This window comes from Dama dama, chromosome 26 (genome assembly GCF_033118175.1).
Source record: "Dama dama isolate Ldn47 chromosome 26, ASM3311817v1, whole genome shotgun sequence".
NCBI lineage: Eukaryota > Metazoa > Chordata > Mammalia > Artiodactyla > Cervidae > Dama > Dama dama.
The window spans coordinates 55,408,880-55,428,738 of record NC_083706.1 but is presented as its reverse complement, the minus strand read 5'-3'; the positions used below and the strand labels follow the sequence as shown (position 1 = coordinate 55,428,738).

The 19,859-nt window shown below is 55.0% G+C and overlaps 1 protein-coding gene across 1 annotated transcript; it reads left to right on the top strand.

Moving 5' to 3' along the window:
• The first annotated feature begins 573 nt into the window (after positions 1 to 573).
• On the top strand, positions 574 to 18,952 carry RNASET2 (ribonuclease T2). The gene is made up of 10 exons (XM_061130591.1): positions 574 to 695; positions 892 to 1,057; positions 4,452 to 4,512; positions 5,728 to 5,783; positions 7,310 to 7,367; positions 8,797 to 8,867; positions 12,640 to 12,753; positions 14,180 to 14,228; positions 15,565 to 15,639; positions 16,356 to 18,952. Exons 2-10 carry the CDS (start codon positions 981 to 983, stop codon positions 16,536 to 16,538), a joined length of 744 nt encoding a protein of 247 aa, XP_060986574.1. The 5' UTR covers positions 574 to 695; positions 892 to 980; the 3' UTR covers positions 16,539 to 18,952.
• Positions 18,953 to 19,859: the final 907 nt, after the last annotated feature.

The window sequence follows — 19,859 nt, the reverse complement described above, 5'->3', positions numbered from 1 at the left end:
TGATTTTCTATTTCTCTATCTCAAGGAAGGCTGATGGTCTTGGTGGCAGGCTCAGCTCTGAAAGTCCTGCTCTTTCGTGTCCCAGAAGAGTTGCAAGCGGTGGAGATCATGGGAATGGGGCAGAGACAAATGGAATCGAGTGGGGTTACCTAGGGGTGCCCTGTGCGGTCTTGGCACTGGATAGACAGGACTGTCTGGGGTTCAGGGGCTGCCCCTAAGGGGCCCCACGGTGCTGTCTCTGCACGCCTGTCACAGACCTTGACGGACTGGCCACTGGGCCCCGAAAGCCCCAGCTCCCGTGCAGCTCGACGTGGAGCCGGGGCTCCCAGGACGTCTGAGAAGGTGGCTTTCAAGTCGACCTCCCCGGTCTCGGCCGAAGGCAGGCAGGAACTAGCCCGAAAGTGAAGCGCAGTCGAAGAGCCTAAGGGGAAGACGGACAGACCGGGGGCGGGGCGTGTCCTCCAGAAGGGGCGTGGCGTCGGGCTTCTCCAGGGCTTCTCGCCGGCCCGGCGCCCGCCTTCACCCAGGGGCGAAACGGGGGCGTGGCCGAGGCTGGGGGCGTGTCCCGGGGCGGGGGCGTGGCGTTGGGGCCGGGGCGGAAACGCTCTCGTCTCGGCTCTCCCGCCGCCGGGTTCGCGGGGCAGCGAGGGTCGCGGTGCGAGCGGACCGGCCGTCGTGTTCGTCTGGCGGACCTGGTGAGGCGGCAGGGCCTCGGGCTTCCGGGTGGTCGGTGGGCGGGGTGCGAGCCCACTGTGTTGCAGGGATCTGGGCTCCCGGGCCTCCGGGCCTCCGGGCCTCCGCAGGGCGCTCGGGGGTGGGCTGTGGTTAGCCGCCCTGCTCGCCGGCCGCTGGCCCGGCGCACGGTCAGCTTAACGTCTGTTCCTTTTTCAGGGAAGCGCAGGGCCTGGCGCCGGACGCGGCCTAGCGCCCACGGGAGTCTGAGTCTTGGCGACCCCGCGGGGTCCTCCCCGGCGCGGCGGATGACTTCCCCGGCCTTCCTGGGCGCCCTGTGCCTGACGCTGAGCTGCTTGGGCAGCGCGCGCGGGCTCGGGAGGAGGTGAGCTGCCGGAGGGGCGCGGGGCGCGGGTCTCCGGGGGGACAGGGGTGGACCCGGGCGCCCGAACCTGCGAGCGGCTCTAGGGACCGCGCGCGCGCGCATTCCGTCCAGGGTCGGTGCGATCCTGGTGAAGTGGTCGTGGCTCCTTTTTCCTAGTTTTTCTGTCGTCCTCCCTCCCCTCCCCCTCATTCCCTCTTTTCGTTTTCCTATGCAACTGACGAATTAGGGGTCAACAGGGGTTCTGGGAGAGGATTCGCATTATACTTCTGTAGAGGAGACAGAGATCTGAGTTCAGTTCAGTTCAGTCGCTCAGTAGTGTCCAACTCTTTGCGACCCCATGAACCGCAGCACGCCAGGCCTCCCTGTCCATCACCAACTCCCGGAGTTCACCCAAACCCATGTCCATCGAGTCGATGATGCCATCAAACCATCTCATCCTCTGTCGTCCCCTTCTCCTCCTGCCCTCAATCTTTCCCAGCATCAGGGTCTTTTCCAATGAGTCAGCTCTTCGAATGAGGTGGCCAAAGTATTGGAGTTTCAGCTTCAACATCAGTCCTTCCAATGAACACCCAGGACTGATCTCCTTTGGGATGGACTGGTTGGGTCTCCTTGCAGTCCAAGGGACTCTCAAGAGTCTTCTCCAACACCACAGTTCAAAAGCATCAGTTCTTCGGTGCTCAGCTTTCTTTACAGTCTAACTCTCACATCCATACATGACCACTGGAAAAACCATAGCCTTGACTAGACGGACCTTTGTTGGCAAAGTAATGTCTCTGCTTTTTAATATGCTGTCTAGGTTGGTCATAACTTTCCTTCCAAGGCGTAAGCGTCTTTTAATTTCATGGCTACAGTCACTATTTGCAATGATTTTGGAGCCCAGAAAAATAAAGTCAGCCACTGTTTCTACTGTTTCCCCATCTATTTGCCATGAAGTGATGGGACCGGATGCCATGATCTTAGTTTTCTGAATGTTGAGCTTTAAGCCAACTTTTTTACTCTCCTCTTTGACTTGCATCAAGAGGCTCTTTGGTTCTTCTTCACTTTCTGCCATTAGGGTGGCATATTTTATCTGGGTAATGATCTTGTTAATAGAAGGCATTCATACTTCACTTGTAGGTATGGGAAAAGTTTGGTTTTCCTTTCTAATGAACCGTCGTTGTTGTTTAATCATTTACTTTAAAAGGTAACATTAAATTTCAGTTTTCCCAGAAAGTGTTATTTTCTGAAAATGGGCTGCATTAAATAACTAAGCATTGCCCTCAAGTAAAAAGTGTATCACCAGAGAGGTAGTGTGGTGTGCGGATTGAGTGTGAACTGCTAGCTCAGATCCAGATGTGTGATCCAGAGCCCTCCACTAAGGTCATTCAACCCTGTCCCCAGAGTGACGGCACCTGCCTCCTAGCTCTGATGCCCGGAGGCATCAGTTAAAGCATAGAACGTGCTCCGAGCCATGCCTAGCCTACAGTGGTCAGTGCAACAGGCCCCTTCCATAGGGATCTGCAAGTTGCAAACTTCCAAAGATGCAAACATGTGTTCACATGTCCAGTTACGTAAGTTAGTCCACGTGTCTGGCGTACTTGTCATGAGCAACTGAAATAATTGGCGAGCGAGGCAGGGGTTGGAGAACACGAGATCACCCTCGTGTTCACAAGGTCACTCAGAGCCTGAGGGCCTCATGGGTCAGCAGGGTTTTCCCAGGCCCTCTGCCTCTGCTTGGGAGGCCTTTCTCTCTACAGCGCAGTCAGCGTCTCCACGGATTTGAGAGGATCTTTCTCTTACACTCACAGCACTCTTTCACCAGGGTGGTACATGGTAATTGTATTACAGATGTTGTTGAGTGTTGAGTTTTATTGTAAACTCCATGCTGTTGGTCTAGTTTTCCTGGCCTCTGCCCACTCTTCCAGCCTTGGTTTCCCCCTTTGTGAAATAAGGTTTTCATACCTAGGGGAAAAAAAGCACTTTTAACGCTTCTCCTGGCTCTAATGCTCATACATTCCTTTTTCTCTTGAACTGAGCATGCTCATTAGCTCAGTCTGAGAAAAGTTTTCAAATATTGTGAATTCTCTGCTTTTTAAACAGTACTCAATTATTTACAGAACCATTATGTAAGAACTTATTTCTGTTTGGCTTTTGCTGCTTCTAAAATTTCTTCTGTCCTAATAAAATAAAATTTCATCTATCCTGAATGACATGCCTGCTTGAGTTATATGCCCAGTTGCTACTGATGTCTTCCATCTGGAAAGTGGGTATTTTCACAAGCCAGCCTTTCTACCCCCGTCTCTGTGTGTGCCAAGCCTTGCCAGCCTGGTGGAAGGGCTTCTGCTGAGGGATGTGTGTGAATGCTACTCCACAGCCCCTTATGGAACGTCTCAGGGTCAGATGGGTTTCATGGGGACATTGGAAGAAGGCCTTAGAATCCCACGTCACGCATCCTGCAGAGAACAAGATCCCAGCGGCTGGGGTGGTGCCCAGCCCTGTGCTGCTCTGGGTGCTGGTCTGTGGCCTGGTGAGCTGTAGGGACCTTTGTGTTTCCAGGCTTGTGGGTGTCACATGTGCTGCTAAGGGCTCATTGGTCTGTGTCTGCACCGCCTGCGCCTCTGAGGAGAAAGGGGCTTTCTGAGCAGTCCTTCACTGCAGAGCCTTCCGGGCTGCCTGGTCCAGAATCCCAACCCCCTCCCCGCCTGCCAGGCTTCCCAGGGGGCGCGGTGGTGAACAGTCTTCCTGCCAGTGGGGGAGGTGCAAGAGACGTGGGTCTGATCCCTGGGTCAGGAAGACCCCCTGGAGAAGGAAATGGCAACCCACTCCAGCTTTCTTGCCTGGAGCATCCCGTGGACAGAGGAGCCTGGCGGGCTACAGTCCATGGGGTTGCAGAGTCGGACACGACTGAGCCCACAGCATACACCTCACCGGACAGGCCTGTCCTCCTCCTCAGTTACAGCTGTTACCGCTTGTCCCCGGGCGATGCCCTGTGTGTTTGCTCAGTCACTTTAGTCATCATCGCCCTCACTGTCTGGTGCCCTGCAAGAGAGGAAGGACTCGGCCCCATGGTCCTCTCAGAGACCCCTGCCCACCCACAGCAGCGCCTGGGGACCCAGACCCCTCCCCACCCACAGCAGCGCCTGGGGACCCGGATGCCTCCCCGCGGCAGCACCTGGGGACCCGGACCCCTCCCCACGGCAGCCCCTGGGGACCCGGACCCCGCCCCACGGCAGCCCCTGGGGACCCGGACCCCTCCCCGCGGCAGCCCCTGGGGACCCGGACCCCTCCCCGCGGCAGCCCCTGGGGACCCGGACCCCGCCCCACAGCAGCACCTGACCTGCAGCTGGCCCTCAGTGTTGATGAATCACTTTTCCTGTAACTCAGGTTACAGAGCAAGCCCCTTGTCTTTTCGCAGTGACGACCTTGAGTGGGGCAAGCTAATCATGGTTCACCACTGGCCTGCGACTGTGTGCCAGGTGAGTTCTGCGGGGACCAGTGATGCCCATGGAGAGGAGGTCCCGTGCAGGCTCCTCCCCAGCGCCTCTCACTGACCGAGCCCCCGGCCCGCCCGCCCCTCGAGGCTGAGACGGTGCCTCCAGGAGGCCCTGCGTGAGGGGCCAGGGACCCTGCCCCGAGAGCCAGGTGGGCATCACAGGTGCCAGCGCAGGTCTGTCCTCTGCTCAGGGCCCCTTGGGCTCACGCCCCCTTGGAAAGCTGCACCTTGACCCCAGGTCTCCCCCACTGAAGGCTCATCCAAGACGCTGGGTGAAGAGCTGGGGTAGAAAAGCCCCCCGTGGGCGCTTGGCTTTGCCCTCCCCTGCCTCGCGCTGTGGGAAAGCCTGCCTGCTTTGGACTGTGTTTCCTTGTGGATGGGAGCAGGGCACGGGTGGTCATCCTGCCCTCTGCCCCCTGGCCTGAACCTCCTGACATCAGACATTGCCGTCACCTAAACCAGGCCTGCCCTCATTTCCAGACCAACCATACAGAGAAGCGCCTCCCCGCATCAGAAGGGGATTTAAGCAGGAGAGCTTGCTGGGGAGCCAGATGCCTCTCCAGACCCGATGTGTACTGTTCCCTGGCTTGCTCACTGCGGCCACTGGGCCCAGGTTCTGGCCCATTGCCTGATGGTCGGGCTGTATTTCTTAATGGTTATTTATTTCAGAAAAGATCCATTTTAGTGAAACAATTTGGAGGTTCCTATAAAGTGTTACACTGAAGATTTTTTAACTCCGTGAGTTAATTATTTTACTCTCATCCTGCATTTTTGTTGGCTTCAGATTTTCAGTACTTATTATTGCACTATTGCATTTGAACCTGGTGCCTGAACAGATTTGAATATGACTGGGTGCCATGCCACCCTCTGGCTCTCATTTTTTAATTGCATGACGAGAAAATTATTCATGGGTAAGTCTGAGTGTATCCATCAGATAGACTTAATTTTCAAGCACATAAAGAAAACAAAAATAGCTATTAAATTCTGTTTTCCAAATTTTTGGTTCACTCTTTTCAAATAAAACATCCAGCCCCCGCCCCTGTGGTACCCTCATGAACATTGCTTGTCGTAAATTACCACAGAATTTATTTTGTGTTAGGCCTGCTTTGGATTCCATTGATGTTTGTCGAAAGAAAGGAAGGTTGCTGAGTGTATTTAGTAAACAAGAAACCACTTGTCTCCTGTCTTTTCTTCATAGGAAGTTCGGGGCCATTGCAAAGACCCTCCAAATTACTGGACGATACACGGATTATGGCAAGTACTTCCTGCATTTAAAACTTCAGCAGCCCCAGAAGCTGGCTAACCTGGGGTTCTGGCTTGAGTCTGTCCGGACGTGTATGCTGGTGATTTGTGTTAGGAGTTTACTTAGCAGGCCGGAAGCTTGTTGAGAAACATCTTTAGTCTTTCTAACATGACCTGCCTTCTGTTGTCCTTGAGTTCCGTTTTGGTAGAATGATAACAGTCTAGTTTAAATATGCATTTAAGGGTTCTGGGTACATTTTCGATCACTGAGTTTTAATTTTCTCATTTTCTTCTTTTGGATTCAATAAGAAAATGCATAAGAATAAATGTATGTATGTTGCACACATGTGATTTGTATCTATAGTATACATACTTCACAGACACCGATATTTATTCTTCTGGTTTTGCCTGCAGTTTGTTTAGTTTGTTTTTTGTGGTGTGTGCATGTATTCATGATGTTAAACTGTTTGTTCGTTTGTCCGGAGGGATTGACCGGGTCTCCCTCCTCCCTTGAGAGGGGCAGTCCTGGCTCCTGCTGGCGCTGGTGCCCCTCAGGGACGGGGTCAGTGGAAAGCTGGTTAAACAGGGGCCTGAGGACCGGGCCTCATCCCACCTCTGGTTTTCTGTGACTTCACTGGTGCCCTCAGCCGCCCTCCAGCTGGAGGGACGGCACCCAGCTCTGGGGAGCTGGACTAGTTTCGGGGGCTGGGCCAGGCTTGTCCACCCTGGAGAAAGCAGGTTTGGTCCCCCGTGATCTAAGCCGCACGTGGAGATGGAGCGTTGACCCATGCAGAATCGGACGCGTGAGGACAGAGAGAATCACATGTGCAAGTGGAGGGACACGTGCTCTGTGCGAGAACATTCGGCAGCCAACCTTGAGTCGTCGCCAGGCGCGTCCTGAGCGGGACACGCACCTGGTGTTAATGATCCTCATCACCTGTAAAGAGGTGGAACCTCTTGTTGTTCTCATGCTGTGCTTGCTGAACGGAGATTTGCAAGTAACTCAAAAAGTGTTGGTTGCTCACTTGTGTCCACTCTTTGCGACCCTGCAGACTGTAGCTTGCCAGGCTCCTCTGTCCATGGGATTCTCCAGGCAAGAATACTGGAGCGGGTTGCCATGGCCTTCTCCAGGGGATCGTCCCAATCCAGTGATCGAACACTGTAGTGGGTTGCCATGGCCTTCTCCAGGGGATCTTCCCAATCCAGTGATCGGACCTGGGTCTCCTGCATTGCAGACACTCTTAGCACAAAACCACCAGGGAAACGCCAGAACCTGGCCAGACATCTCCACCGACCCAGCTCTGGGTCGCCCCCTACTGGCTGTCTGGTTGCTTCTGTGCTGGAGAGCCTGTTTGAATGGAGCCTGAAGTTTTGAACACCCTTCCGCTTTGAAGGGAACTCCAGTGTGCTGGCTTGTGGCCGAGCGTGACTCACCCCTTTCATTCTCTCCAGACCACAACTCGAGTGTTTTCACATGCCATTTGGAACCAGCCCGACCAAGACTAATTTCTCTTTATTTTTTCACCTCTAATTTCAAGGCCCGATAAAAGTGAAGCATGTAACCGATCCTGGCCCTTTAATCCACAGGAGATCAAGGTACTGACTTTAGTAATGTTCCCACCGCAGATTCGCTCCTCCTCTAGGTGTGCCCTCAAAGCCGTTAAAGTGTGCTCACCAGTGCTTACGGGTATCTAAAGCAGCCCCACGGGTTAAGTATGGTCTGTGTAAGTTCTCCTCTGCCCTGGGCCCGATGGGCTGCAGTGACTGCGTGAGGGGCGGCAGGGGTGAGCAGGCCGGCCCTGGGTCTGGCCCACAGCCCGTAGTTCCTAGTCTGGGACCCCTGCCCGCTGGGCATGAGCTCAGGTGTGTGTACCGCCGTGGCTTGTGGCCCCCAGAGTGTCCTTTCTGGCTGTGGGTGGGTTTCTCAGTGGGGCCAGTGAGCAGGGAAGAGGGGCTGGGTCTTTCCAGGACAAAGACTTGTATTGCAGAGTAACTCCGGGCCCTGGGGTTACGAGAGCTGGTAGCAGCCACAGACACACACACACACACACACACACACACACGCACGCACATGTGAGTGCAGCTTTCCACGGGGTGCTGACAGCCCCTCGTGTGTGATGGTCTACTGTCAGGGACGCGTGACTGTGTCCCTGGACTTACCGGGCGGGTCTGCGAGTTCCTGAGACCCCTCTGAAAACACGGGGCAGACTTGGGATTTGCCAGAACTATGGGCCCTTCCCAGGACTGCACAGCCCCCAGAAGGATGAGGTAATCACGTCCAAACCAGTCACAGGTTCTTGTGCCAGCAGAGCTTCAGGCACTGTGCCGGGGGCCGGGGCAGAATCAGGCGCGGTCTCCGACCCACCCTGCCTGCAGCCGGGAGCCAGGACAGACGTCCCCTCTGGGTGCCTGGAGGGGAGGGTAGTCAGAGCTGAGGACAGTGGGCCTGGGCCCAGCTCTCCTGAGGAGGTGGTGGTGAGCTGGAATCCAACTTAACCAGGGACAGGAGCGGCAGCAGCGTGTGCAAAGGCCCTGGGGGAGGACGGCTTTGGAGCAGCTGGGAGGAAGCCAGTGTGGCCAGGGGGAGCCGTGGGCCCCGGCAGTGTTCCTCAGAGTCCTGTGTGCTGATTAAGGCTTGTGTGTCTGAGTGAAGATGCAGACATAGTCATTGGAAACATTCAAGCTGGAGAGAAGGAAGCCAGTGTCCTGGCTTCATACGTTTGTGTTTTTTTCCTAATGCTGAATAATACTGCATTGTATGGGTGGACGTGATTTGTCTAGCCATTCACCTGTCAGAGCTTATGTTTTCACATACGCTTTCACGATTCCCCAGACTTCACGTTTAGGTGTGTCTTAAGAAACACATCATGCAAAATAAACTGAGCCCTTTCACTCACCTGAGTGTTACTAACCCACAGAGCTCAGTTTTGTTTTCTTTTAATGTGTTCGTTTATCAGACCTGCCTTCTGGGTTTGAGTTGTCAGGCCTCACGTGGACTTATTACCAGTGCTGTCTTTACGTGCAGGACCTTTTGCCAGACATGAAGAGGTACTGGCCCGATCTTCTCCATCCGTCCAACTGCAGCCTCCAGTTCTGGTGAGTCTGAGCTCCCAGGCCCGTCTCGGGCCACAGAGCCCAGGTGTGAGGCGGGACCGCGGGAGCAGGGGTGACGGAGAGCCTGGCTCCTGCGGCTGCGGAGCTGCGCCCTCTCTGGAGCGGTCCTCCAGTGGATAAAAAACGAGGGCTAGCAGAAGTGACTTTGTACACTTGCTTTTTAATCCATCGTGTCTTTCATTCTGTGTGCGTGCTAAGTCACTTCCATGGTGTCTGACTCTTTGTGACTCTATGGACCGTCGCCCGCCAGGCTCCTCTGTCCATGGAATTCTCTAGGCAAGAATACTGGAGTGGGTTGTCATGCCCTTCTCCAGGGGATCTTCTGGACCCAGAGGTTAAACCCGGGTCTCCTGCATTGGCAGGTGGATTCTTTACCATTGATGCCGCTTGGAAAGCCTTCCCTCACTGCAGGATGGCAATTTATAATTCATGTCACAGTGAATCAGGTTTTGGCCAAAGTGATTCACTTAACTTGGAAGTATATGTGTGTAGACTCTTCAGGAGGAGTTAAATTTGGAGAAAAGCTTTCTGAAGCAAAGCAGAGTGACAATGACATTTGTCCTCCTGGTTCGTGGGTGCTCGGTCTGTGAGTTCACTCAAGGGTGTGTGGCTGGGAGGTGGTTCACTCACGGCCCTGGGTCCGGAGGCTGTAAAAGTTTGGGAGAGGAACAGTCCACGTCTCCAGTGCTGGCTCCGAGCAACCTGAGGTCTGGAAAGTGGTTTCAGAAAAGACTGTGGCCTACATGAGTTGAAATAGTGAAAAACAATAAAAGAAAAGCTTTTAGCACTTCACGGTATACTTAAAAATAAAAACTCTTTGATGACTAAGTAAACAGAAGAGATTTCAGTAGTTAGAATATTCCAGATAGAATCAGTCAGGTTTTTGCCAAAGCTTAAAAATATACCACTAAACATACACAAAGCATCTCCCCAGGTGGCACAGTGATAACGAATCTGCCTGCCAATGCAGGAAGAAAAAGAGACCCAGGTTCGATCCCTGGGTCAGGAAGATCCCCTGGAGGAGAGCTTGGCAACCCACTCCAGTACTCTTGCCTGGAGAGTCGCATGGACAGAGGAGCCTGGCGGGCTACGGTCCATGGGGTCGCAAAGAGTCGGACACGACTGAGCGACTGCACACACCCAAACATACACAGAGATGGCCTCCCGTGGGATGAGTCCTTCAACGTCCGATGAGATGGTGTGGGCAGAACACACACTTGGCTTTGTGTTCTGATGAGGGCAAAATGATTCACCTTTCAGGTTGGGTGCTTACATGACGCACTTAGAAACTTGTCCTAAATGACAAAGGTAGCGTTCATGCCTTTAGTTGTGGAGATGGTGCTCACGTGGCCGGGCGCTTACCGGCTTCCTGGTTATTGCCCGTGGGTAGCTGTCGTCCAGGTCGCCTTGCTATCTTGGATAAAGTGTCCGTGGAGGTGTCCTGGCCTCTCCTGTCCTTAATGGGAAGGCTCATGTCAGAAACCTTTTCTCTTTAATCTCAAATGGGAATCACGGATGCAAAGGAGAGGGTCCTGGTGTTGCTTGGTGCTCAAGATAGTTCCCTAAGATTAAATCTGTTAATAAAACCAGCCATCCTGAAAAATACTGTGTACACGACCATCTGCAAAATAGGGGTGTTATTGGTTTCTGATTCTTGTAAGAAAAAGAAGGGCTTCCCAGGAGGTTAAGTGGTAAAGAATCAGCCTGGTAATACACAAGACGTGGGCTCAACCCCTGGGTTGGGAAGATCCCCTGGAGGAGGAAATGGCAACCCACTCCAGTATTCTTGCCTGGAGAATCCCGTGGACAGAGGAACCTGGTGGGCTCCCATCCATGGGGTTGTAAAGAGCTGGACATGGCTGAGCATCTAAACAACAAGAAAAAGAATGAGAGTTTGGTTATCTCTAACATCTGTTGAGTTAACTCGCTCTAGAACAACAGTGGACGTTTCTTGACTATTACATGCTAGGAGCTGTTTGGGCGTGTGTGACTGCTTCCGCCCCTGACTTCTCCAGCTCCTTCTGTGGGAGATTCTAGAATGACTGTCCCTGTTGTACAGAAACTGAGGCCCCCGTAATTCAGTTTCACGTTCAGCTAGTTGAACAGTCTTTTTCTACCTCATAGAATTTAGAAAGTTAAGAAATAATTCACCGTGGGTGCTATTGTAGATAAAGAAAGTTGATTATTCATCTATTTCTAATCTCTCCTCATGGTTTTCTTGTGGCTCAGCTCATAAAGAATCCACCTGCAATGCAGGAGACCCTGGTTTGATTCCTGGGTCAGGAAGATCTGCTGCAGAAGGGATACCCACTCCAGTATTCTGTCCTGGAGAATTCCATGGACTGTATAGTCCATGGGGTTGTAAAGAGTCAGACACGACTGAGCGACTTTCACTTTCACTTTTCTCTTTCATGGTTTTCCTGGGTCCGGGCGACTGGTAACTCACAGCCGTTGCCCTCAGTCAGGCCTACTCCCTGGTGATGCTTCCAAAGGGTCAGCGCACGTTTAGGCTGTTTCCGTGAGAATGCATGTGGGTGCCTGGTGAGTACTTGAGTGACTGTCTTTATTAAATCTTCGTGAATTAATCACTGGTAAAGCTGATGCCCGTTTGGTTTACCACTTCCCACTTAACCTCCTGGGAAGCCCGTCTTTTTCTTATAAGAATCAGTTTTTCCGTGCTAACCCTGGTTAGCTTCTAAATTGACAAGTTGTCAATCATTCTAAAGGCGGGTGTGATCCGTGTTTGGCAGTTGATTGGTTGGCAGCATGGGGCATGGGAAGGGCCCTGAGTGTGGGTCGAGGCAGACCGGGGCCGCCTGGCTGGGCAGCTGTGAAGCTGGGCTGCTCACTGGCCCCTGTGAGCCCGGTGTCCCCACTTCTAAACCAGCAATTATATTTTCACTTTGCAGCGTTGTGAGACCCAAGTGAAGAATGGGTAAACATTTTCCAAAATTTGTTGCTTGCATGCGTGCTCAGTCGTGTCCAACTCTTTTTCGACCCCATGGCCTGTAGCCCGCCTATCGTCTGTCCATGGGATTCTCCAGGCAAGAACACTAGAGTGGGTCACCATTTCCTTCTCCAGGGGATCTTCCCGGCCCAGGGGTCGAACCCACGTCTCCTGCACTGGGAGGTGGATTCTTTACCACCATGCCACCTGGTTTAATCTTCGATAAAACGCGAGCAGTTATTATCAGCGGTGGTGATTTTCTTCAATACAAATTGCTGCTTGTTTGCGGGCATCTGGCTGGGCTGTTGCTTTCATGTAGGCGTCTCTGTAGATGACGTCTACGCTGCAATGCCTGCCAGGATCCGGCCTCAGGGCATCCTGGTGATAAGTGAGCCTGCCTTTTCTCACCAGTGGCTGAGGAGTGGCCGTCCAGCCACGCCTGTGAAGTCCCCTGCTGTCCAGCGGGGGCTCCCTAGGAGGACACCCAGAGCCATGTGATCCTGTAAAGCCTGAACGACGGCATTGGCTTCTTTCTCAGTTGGGTTTGTTGTTAATCGCAGAAGCAAGTTGGAGCTGCCTGGTGGACGAAGGCCTGAAGGAAACTGATGGGGGCTGGTGGTGCTCAGTTGGGTCCGGCGGGGCCTGGGGCCTGGGGCCTGTGCTGAGAGAAGGACGTTTGTCCTTCCGCTTTGTGAAAACGACAGTCTGCCTCCTGCCTGGATGCCCTGCACAAGGACCCATGCAGGTGGTTTACTGGGAGGCGGTGTCATCCTTTTAACCAGAGTTTTTTTTAACACACCGTTACAGGAGCCACGAGTGGAAGAAGCATGGGACCTGTGCCGCCCAGCTGGACGCCCTCAATTCCCAGTGGAAGTACTTCAGCAAAAGTCTGGATCTGTATAAGGAGCTGGCCTTGAGCAGGTGGGAGACCCAGGCCTGTATGTAGCCTCGCCTCCCGCACCCCACACTCCCAAGTCACCGCACACCCACACCCTAGTCCTGGGGGTGAGCGGGGCCGCGAGTTGTCCGGCACAGCATCCCTGCCTCGCATACCACGGTCCCGGAAACCGGGCAGCTGAGTCGTCCTGAGGAGCATCCACCTCCCACGAGCCTTTCCAGACACTTGGGGGCCTGACTGCATGGAGCAGTCTCAGAGACTCGAGGGGCTCATCACGCAGGTCCTGGGAGAAGTAGCCTGCGCAGGAGACCCCTGGGCACCTCCCTCTTATCAGACTCTGGGGAGGAAGGCGCCCTCGGTTCACCAGCATAGACCTCATGGTCCTGGTTCACAGGCAGCGTGAGTCTGGCCCAGGTTTTATTGAATCCAGCAGGAAAAGGAGAATACGTGGTCACACTGAAAGTTTTAAGGTCAAGTATTTGCATAATTCATCCCTTCAGCCTACAACCACTGACTAAGTACCTCCTGGTTACCCTTCCTGAATCTGCGTGGCTTTCCATAGACACACGCAAGTGCAGAGTTGCGGAATTCTGGGATCCCTGGAGCATTAGCCAGACCCACGGGGGGTGGACGGGCTGAGTCTTGTTCTCCCTGGAGTGTGTTCCCTGGGGTCTGCCGAGGAAAGAAGCTCCTGCCCACCGAATGTCTGATGGAGACTATGTAGAACAGCTGTAGGGAAGTCATATTGTCTCCCAGCTTCTCCAAGGAAAATCTAAAATCTCAGTGCTCACAAAATTAAAGCTAAGGAGTCAAAACAAGTCCTTTCTATTTTCCTCTATGTTATAAACCACTGGGCTTCCCAGGTGGCACCGTGGTAGGGGCCCACCTGCCAATGCAGGAGACACAAGAGATGGAGGTTCAATCCCTGGGTCAGGAAGATCTCCTGGAGGAGGGTGTGGCTACCCACTCCAGTATTCTTGCCTGGAGAATCTCACGGACAGAGGAGCCTAGAGGGCTACAGTCCTTGGGGTCGCAAAGAGCTGGTTTAACCACGTGCTTTAGAAAGTGATTCAAGGTGTTGAACGTATTTTAAAGATTGATCTAATTTGGAGTTGTTAGGATGAGCCTAGAATCCAGAACCGGTTGCTCGCTGTCCTTGAGGACAGGCGTGGCGGGTAGGTGGTCATGTGGTGCCTCCTCCCGTGGGTGCTGAGGTTCCGGTGCTGGAAAGGGGCCCAGAGGAGGCGCTCGTGTGCCCACGGCAAGGGGAGTGCAGGCGGCCTGGGCGCCACCCCGGTGTCGCCCGTGTCAGCAGACCCACGGCCCCAGGTAGGGAGACTGCATACTTCCCTTTAGGGGGGGTCTTCATTTTTACTATGAAATGTGATAGCAACAGGAAAGGAAATCAGACCTTCATTACACAGCTTTTTTTTTTTTTTTTAATTCTAGTGTGCTCCAAAAACTGGGGATAGAACCATCTACTGATCACTACTACCAGGTAAGTCTTGCTTCTGACTTCCTATCAAGTGTGTACCCCTAACTGGAGACGCCCGGCCAGGACCAGGCGTCACCTCAGCCGTGAGCTATCCTCTGGTTTCAAAGAACCCCCACCAGCACCCCCCCCCCCACTTGACTATTATGTTTCTAAATAGATTTCATTTAAATGTTGTTTTCCTGTATATTTTGTGTAAACTCAAGGCTACTTAAACATGATTTTGGAGCAGGTTCGCGGTTTCCTAGTGAGGAGTGTGTTCTAGGCTCTTAAGAGGCCGGTATTAATAGAATGTGCAGTTGGACAGCACAGTTCTATGAGCCTGAAGAAGGAAACGAAGATTTGTTCTCTGGTGTAATTGTGCTTTGTTTCATGATAAAAGTGCAGAGACTGGAACCCGGCGGGGCCTGTTGGCCGGTGGCCCGTACAGAAGGGCTCACCCTGGCGTGAGCGCAGCTGTGGGCGGACGGCCTGGCCCCCAGGCAGCGGCCACCACCTGCCCGAGCCTGAAGCCTCCGCTCTTGGGCCCTCTACAGAGAGAGTCCGCCGACTCCCCCTCCGGAGGCAGTTTCTGTATTTGTTCCATTTCTGAATGTGAAACACCCGAAAGCCACTGTCTTCTGCCGTTCTGAGTTCCGCTGCCTCGGCGGGTCCCGAGCCCTCGTTCTGGCCTCCTGACCGGGTGTGGCTGAGTCAGCACTTCCCTGCGGACCTGCCGTTTTCCTCCGTCCGTGAAGAGCAGGGGCGGGCGGGGCAGCGCCCTTCCGGAGGGACTGCAGCTGCCCTCTGTCCATCCGCCCAGCAGGCTGGGCATTTGCAGGCCCCTTCAGTCTCACCTGGACTCACATTTACGTAGATAAGGGGAGTTTTCCTGCCCAGATCGCGACGTTCAGAGAACAGACTTCAATTCCGAGCCAGAGCGACGGCCACAGCGCGTGTTTCCTGAGCTCCTTCCCTGCGCTGGAGGCGCGAGGCGGGGCGTCAGCACAGGCAGGGCCTGGCCTCCCGTCTCCTGGCAGGAGAGTTTCTGCTTTAGTACCCGGCATGCAGGCGCAGGATCAGGGCTGAGAGGAGAAGGGAGACCCGCGGAGCACCGCGCGTGTGGACTCCGGTCTGGAGGGGGGCCTGCGGGGGCTGCTCCGTCTCCTTCGGGGCCCGGGCCGGGGCGGTTCATCCCCAGCATCTCCAAGCTGTGTCTGTGAGCCAGGGGCGCTCTGGGGAGAGCACACCAGTCGGATGTTTGCATCCACGGGAGTGTAAACCGGTGTCACTCCTGACCACGACAGAACTGTTCGTTTCCTCTGCTGACGTTTCACTTCTAATGCAGTTTATCCGATTTCAGGTGTCAGACATCAGAGATGCGCTTGTCAGCGTGTACAAAGTCGTGCCCAAAGTCCAGTGTTTTCTGCTAGAGAAGGTCAGATATGCTACGCTCTGTCATCCCCTCTGTCTCTACCAAGAAGACACGTGCAGTCTTTTGAGAGCTTGTGCTCACCATGGAGTTCCCAGAGCCAGAGTTGTGGGGGGGGGGGGGGCGGTGAGGGTGCATGCAGGTGTACAAATGCGTGTGTGCACATGTGTGTGTATGCTTTGAAATAACAGGCTGTTGTTTGACACCATGCTGGGTGGGCTGGTGTTCTGCAGCTTCTCCCTAACAGGGAGGCTCCTGTTCCAGAAGGCGGCAAGGCAGCGACAGGGCCCTGTGGGCATATTATGCAGTGTTCACGTGGTTAGTCCTCTCAGCTATCGTTTCCTGTCCAGCTTCCAGAAGAGTTGTCATTTCCTCTGTCAGCTGCTGAGGTCTTAAATTCATTTAGCGATAGGGTGCCGTTTACCTGTTTATCGATGGTGATGCAGACGTGGTGTGTGTGGGCGTCTCCGCACGCACCTTTGTCCAAGTGTACATTTCTAAGCTGAAAGTGGGGTCTCCTCCCCGGCCACGTCCAGGCTGGCTCAGGGGCGGGGCTGGCGGTGACCACAGCCACCCCTCTGGGCCCTGGCCCCAGTTCAGCGCTGGAGCCTGGGTCCCGCTCCTGGAGCCCGGATCCTAGTTCCGGAGCCCCCTCTTCTGGCTTCTCTGAGCTGCCGTGACGCTCCGACCCGCATTCTGAAGCGTCCTCGCTCTCCCTTCAGGGCCAGGAGGTGCAGCTCCTCGGGCAGATGGAACTCTGCTTCTCCAAGGACCTACAGCTGCTCAACTGCACCCACGCTGGGGAGCCGGCCGCCCGCGGGCAGGGAGCCTGGCCGCGCCTGGGCCTGCATGTCTGCGAGGATGGCCCGGTCCTGTACCCGCCGCTCGACCAGACCACACTCTGATGCCGCGGTTTGTAAATCTCCACTTTGAAAAGCAAGAGGAATTGACAGACCACTGATTTTTAAAAAGCAGCTCACAGCCGCCTTATCCTGAGCCTGTTCTGTTTGTCCTGCTTTGCACCTCGTGTCTGGGAGTTGAGACTTGTGGTCCATGTAAAGATGGGGTGAGGAGGGGAACACCGGGAGGGAGGGGACAGCCCCGCCTCTTGGCTGCCTTGTGGTTGGAGTGAAGCTCTGGTTTCCTTTTTCTCTCCTTTGGCAATCTCTGTGACCTCTGTGGCATTTCCCCCCCAAGACAGTCAGCACACTGAACGCCCCTGCGTCCTTCCACCGGGCCCTAGGTCCTGCCCTTGCTGCTATCCGCCAGCTGTGTGGTCACTCAGAGCCATGTGGCTGGGTAGACCAGGAGGCCTGGCCGACTCTAGGCATTGCTTCCTCAGCTGGGACCTGTGAGCAGGTGTTCAGGGGCTCCAACATCCTTCAAGGAGCAAGGGAGGGACCCCAAGTGACACAGCTGTTTCATCCTTAAATTTCACCCCGGCCAAGCAGCTCACCCGAGACTCACCAGCATCGTCTCGACCCCGGGCCCTGAACCGGCGGAATTTCGGTGCCCGTCTCGCCCTGTGGGGCGCTTATGAAGGATCCGTCAGTCGGGAGTTTTGTCTCGCGGGTGCGTCTTCTCCTCCAGCTCCCGCTGTCTGCATATTTTCCTCCCTGGCGGCCAGCCAGTCCCTGCTGTCAGCCTCTCAGAGCTGATATCTCCTCTCTGACTCCTCGGGGGGCTGACGGCAGGGACCCAGACGTGCCCAGCAGCAAATCACTGAGGCGTGTGAGCACTTTGTGACTTCGTGTTTCCTGCCGCTGTTACACGCCGGGGCCTCCGAGCAACCCCGGGGGGAGCAGGGCAGGGTGCTCGTCTCCTGTTAAAGGATGTGAAAACAGCTCCTGGAGGTCCTGTCGCTCCAGGGTGGGCCTTGCTCTGGTTAGAAATGCAGAGTCTCGGGCCCCACGTAGACCTGCCGGTCTGAGTCTGCATCTTCACAGCGTCTCGGGTGATGCCTCTGCTCGGTGGCAAGTGAGAAGCGTGGTTTCAGGGGATGCACCAGCCGGGGACCCAGAGCGGGGTGGTCTCACAGCCTGAGTGACCCCACTCCAGCCTTCCCAGGGGGTCCAGCAGTCCCCTCTCTGCCCCCACGCTCCTCCGGCCAGGGAGATGTAGGACTGGGGCCTAGATCCAGGACCCAGACCCACGTCCGCTCACAACCGCCGAGACGGCGATGAAGAGGCGGTGCGGAGCCAGCAGCGCAGGCAGGGCCCGCGGGTGAGGGCGGCAACGAGCCCAAGGCCGGGGCCCGGGGTCCTGAGGGTCCAGGAGAGACGGAGAACCTGGCCCGCATCGCAGCGGCACCGCGTCCCGGACTCGCTTCCCTCACTGCGAGGCGGACACGGGCGGGCGCGGCAGGGATGAAGGGCTTGGGCTGCGTCTGGCACGAGGTGGGGGCCTGGCGGTCGAGGGGGCGGCCCCGTCCTCCCCCGAGCCCCCATCCCCACGCCCTCCTGCCCCGAGTTTCCGTGCATTCAGCATTCCCCGGCCGTGGCTGCGTTCCAGCGTGGAGGCGGCCGCCCACCCGCCCTGGTGGGCCGAGAGTGGCGGGTTACACAGCGCTCCGAGCCCCGTCGCTTTGCAGAAGAGGGTGTCGTTCTACAGACATTTCAACGCCTCCTTAACCCTTGTGACGCAGTGCGCACGTGACCCGTGGCCTCGCTTCCAAGGCCCGAGTGGGTTTGAGCTAACCTCGCGGGCAGTGAGTCTCACCGGGAGAAGGGTCGGCTGGGCGGCGCTTTGCGGACCCGCTGGAGGCGCGGTCTGTCGGCCTGAGCTGGGCTGGCCCAGAGCCGCCTCTCCCGCACGACGGCGCTGGGGGCAGGGGAGGCGAGCTGACCGCAGGGCGCCCGGGGGCGGAAACCAGGCCCTTCTGGCTTGCAGACCCATCTGCTCCCGCGCGCGTCTGCTGTGTCCTGCGCTCGCTGGGCAATCTCGCTGCTGTAATAACACGCCCAGCATTTCAGGGGCTCCCCGCACCCCCGGCAAGTCTGCTCCTCTCTCCCGGGATGTCCAGCACCGTGTGTTACTTGTTGGGCAGGTTCCCCACGGTGACTTGGGGGCCAGGCTCCTGACGTGCTGGCTCCGAGGGCCCCCTTTTCACCTTATTGCTGGGCTTCATCTTTTATTTTTGCCATGGGCCCGCTTTTGGTGGTCTGGTGAATGGGCTTTTCCTAAGAATAATGTTTTTAAATACATCTCTGAAAGCACACAGGATAACAAAGTATGTAATGTGAAAATGTAATTTCCTTTTATTTTAAAGATTTTCTTTTTGATGCAGACCATTTTAAAATCTATATTGAATTTGTTACAATATTGTCTCTGTTTTATGATTTTTTTTTTTCCTCTTGGAGGGGGTTGGAGTTTGCAAGGCATGTGGGTTCTTAGCTTCCTGACCAGGAATCAATCCCGCACTCCTTGCCTTTGAAGACGGAGTCTTAATCACTGGATCTCCAGAGAAGTCCCCCAGATGTGATTTCTATTAATACAAAGTCACCACCCGGGTGCAGCTGTTTCTTGCCTGTACTCATAACTGAAGGAAATGCTAAAGACTGGGTAGAGTTTGCAAATAAAGACATGACTATCTTCTGGCATTTGAGTCCACAGATGCCCTTGACTTCTGACTCGGGTTCAGACCTGTGGGCAACAGTCAGGGTGGAAGAGGCAGCAAAGGCAGAGCCTCTTCTCAGGCCTCTGCTGGGAGGGACACAGACCCTCTCACGCCCATCAGCCACAGCCAGGGCAGGGCCACGTCCAGCAAGCGTGCGTGGGAAATCCTGTCTGACGGTAAGTCTCTGGCTTCAGTATCTCATGTCTCTCGTGTCTGAAACACGAGATGGACATGGCATATGCTCTCTAAACACTGGGAGGAAAAAGTAAACTGGGGGACTTGGTGCTTCGCTAGTGGTCCAGAGGCTAAGACTGTACACTCCCCATGCAAGGGGCCTGGCTTCCATCCCTGGCCATGGAACTGGATCCCGCGTGCCACAACTAAGGCCCGACACAGTCAAACAAATAAGTAAATATGGGAAAAAAACAAATTGGAGGGTCTGCTCAGGTCTGTCTGTGAATCCACCCAAAGCTGCTCCCAGTGACTGATACCTGGCAAAGGTCCCCTGTCAGTTCTGGGCGGTTCAGTCTTCAGGGAGGACCAGCCAGAGATGCTGCAGAGGGAAAAAAGCTGCATATCTTCTCTGCTCAGGAAAGACAGACCGAGAGAT

What these genes read in the sequence shown, in the direction of transcription:
- RNASET2 (XM_061130591.1), top strand. Translation starts at nt 981, where the DNA reads ATGACTTCCCCGGCCTTCCTGGGCGCCCTGTGCCTGACGCTGAGCTGC. An exon ending in TGGACGATACACGGATTATG is followed by an intron (nt 5,784 to 7,309) that starts GCAAGTACTTCC and finishes TCTAATTTCAAG; the next exon opens with GCCCGATAAAAGTGAAGCAT. An exon ending in AGTGTTTTCTGCTAGAGAAG is followed by an intron (nt 15,640 to 16,355) that starts GTCAGATATGCT and finishes CTCTCCCTTCAG; the next exon opens with GGCCAGGAGGTGCAGCTCCT.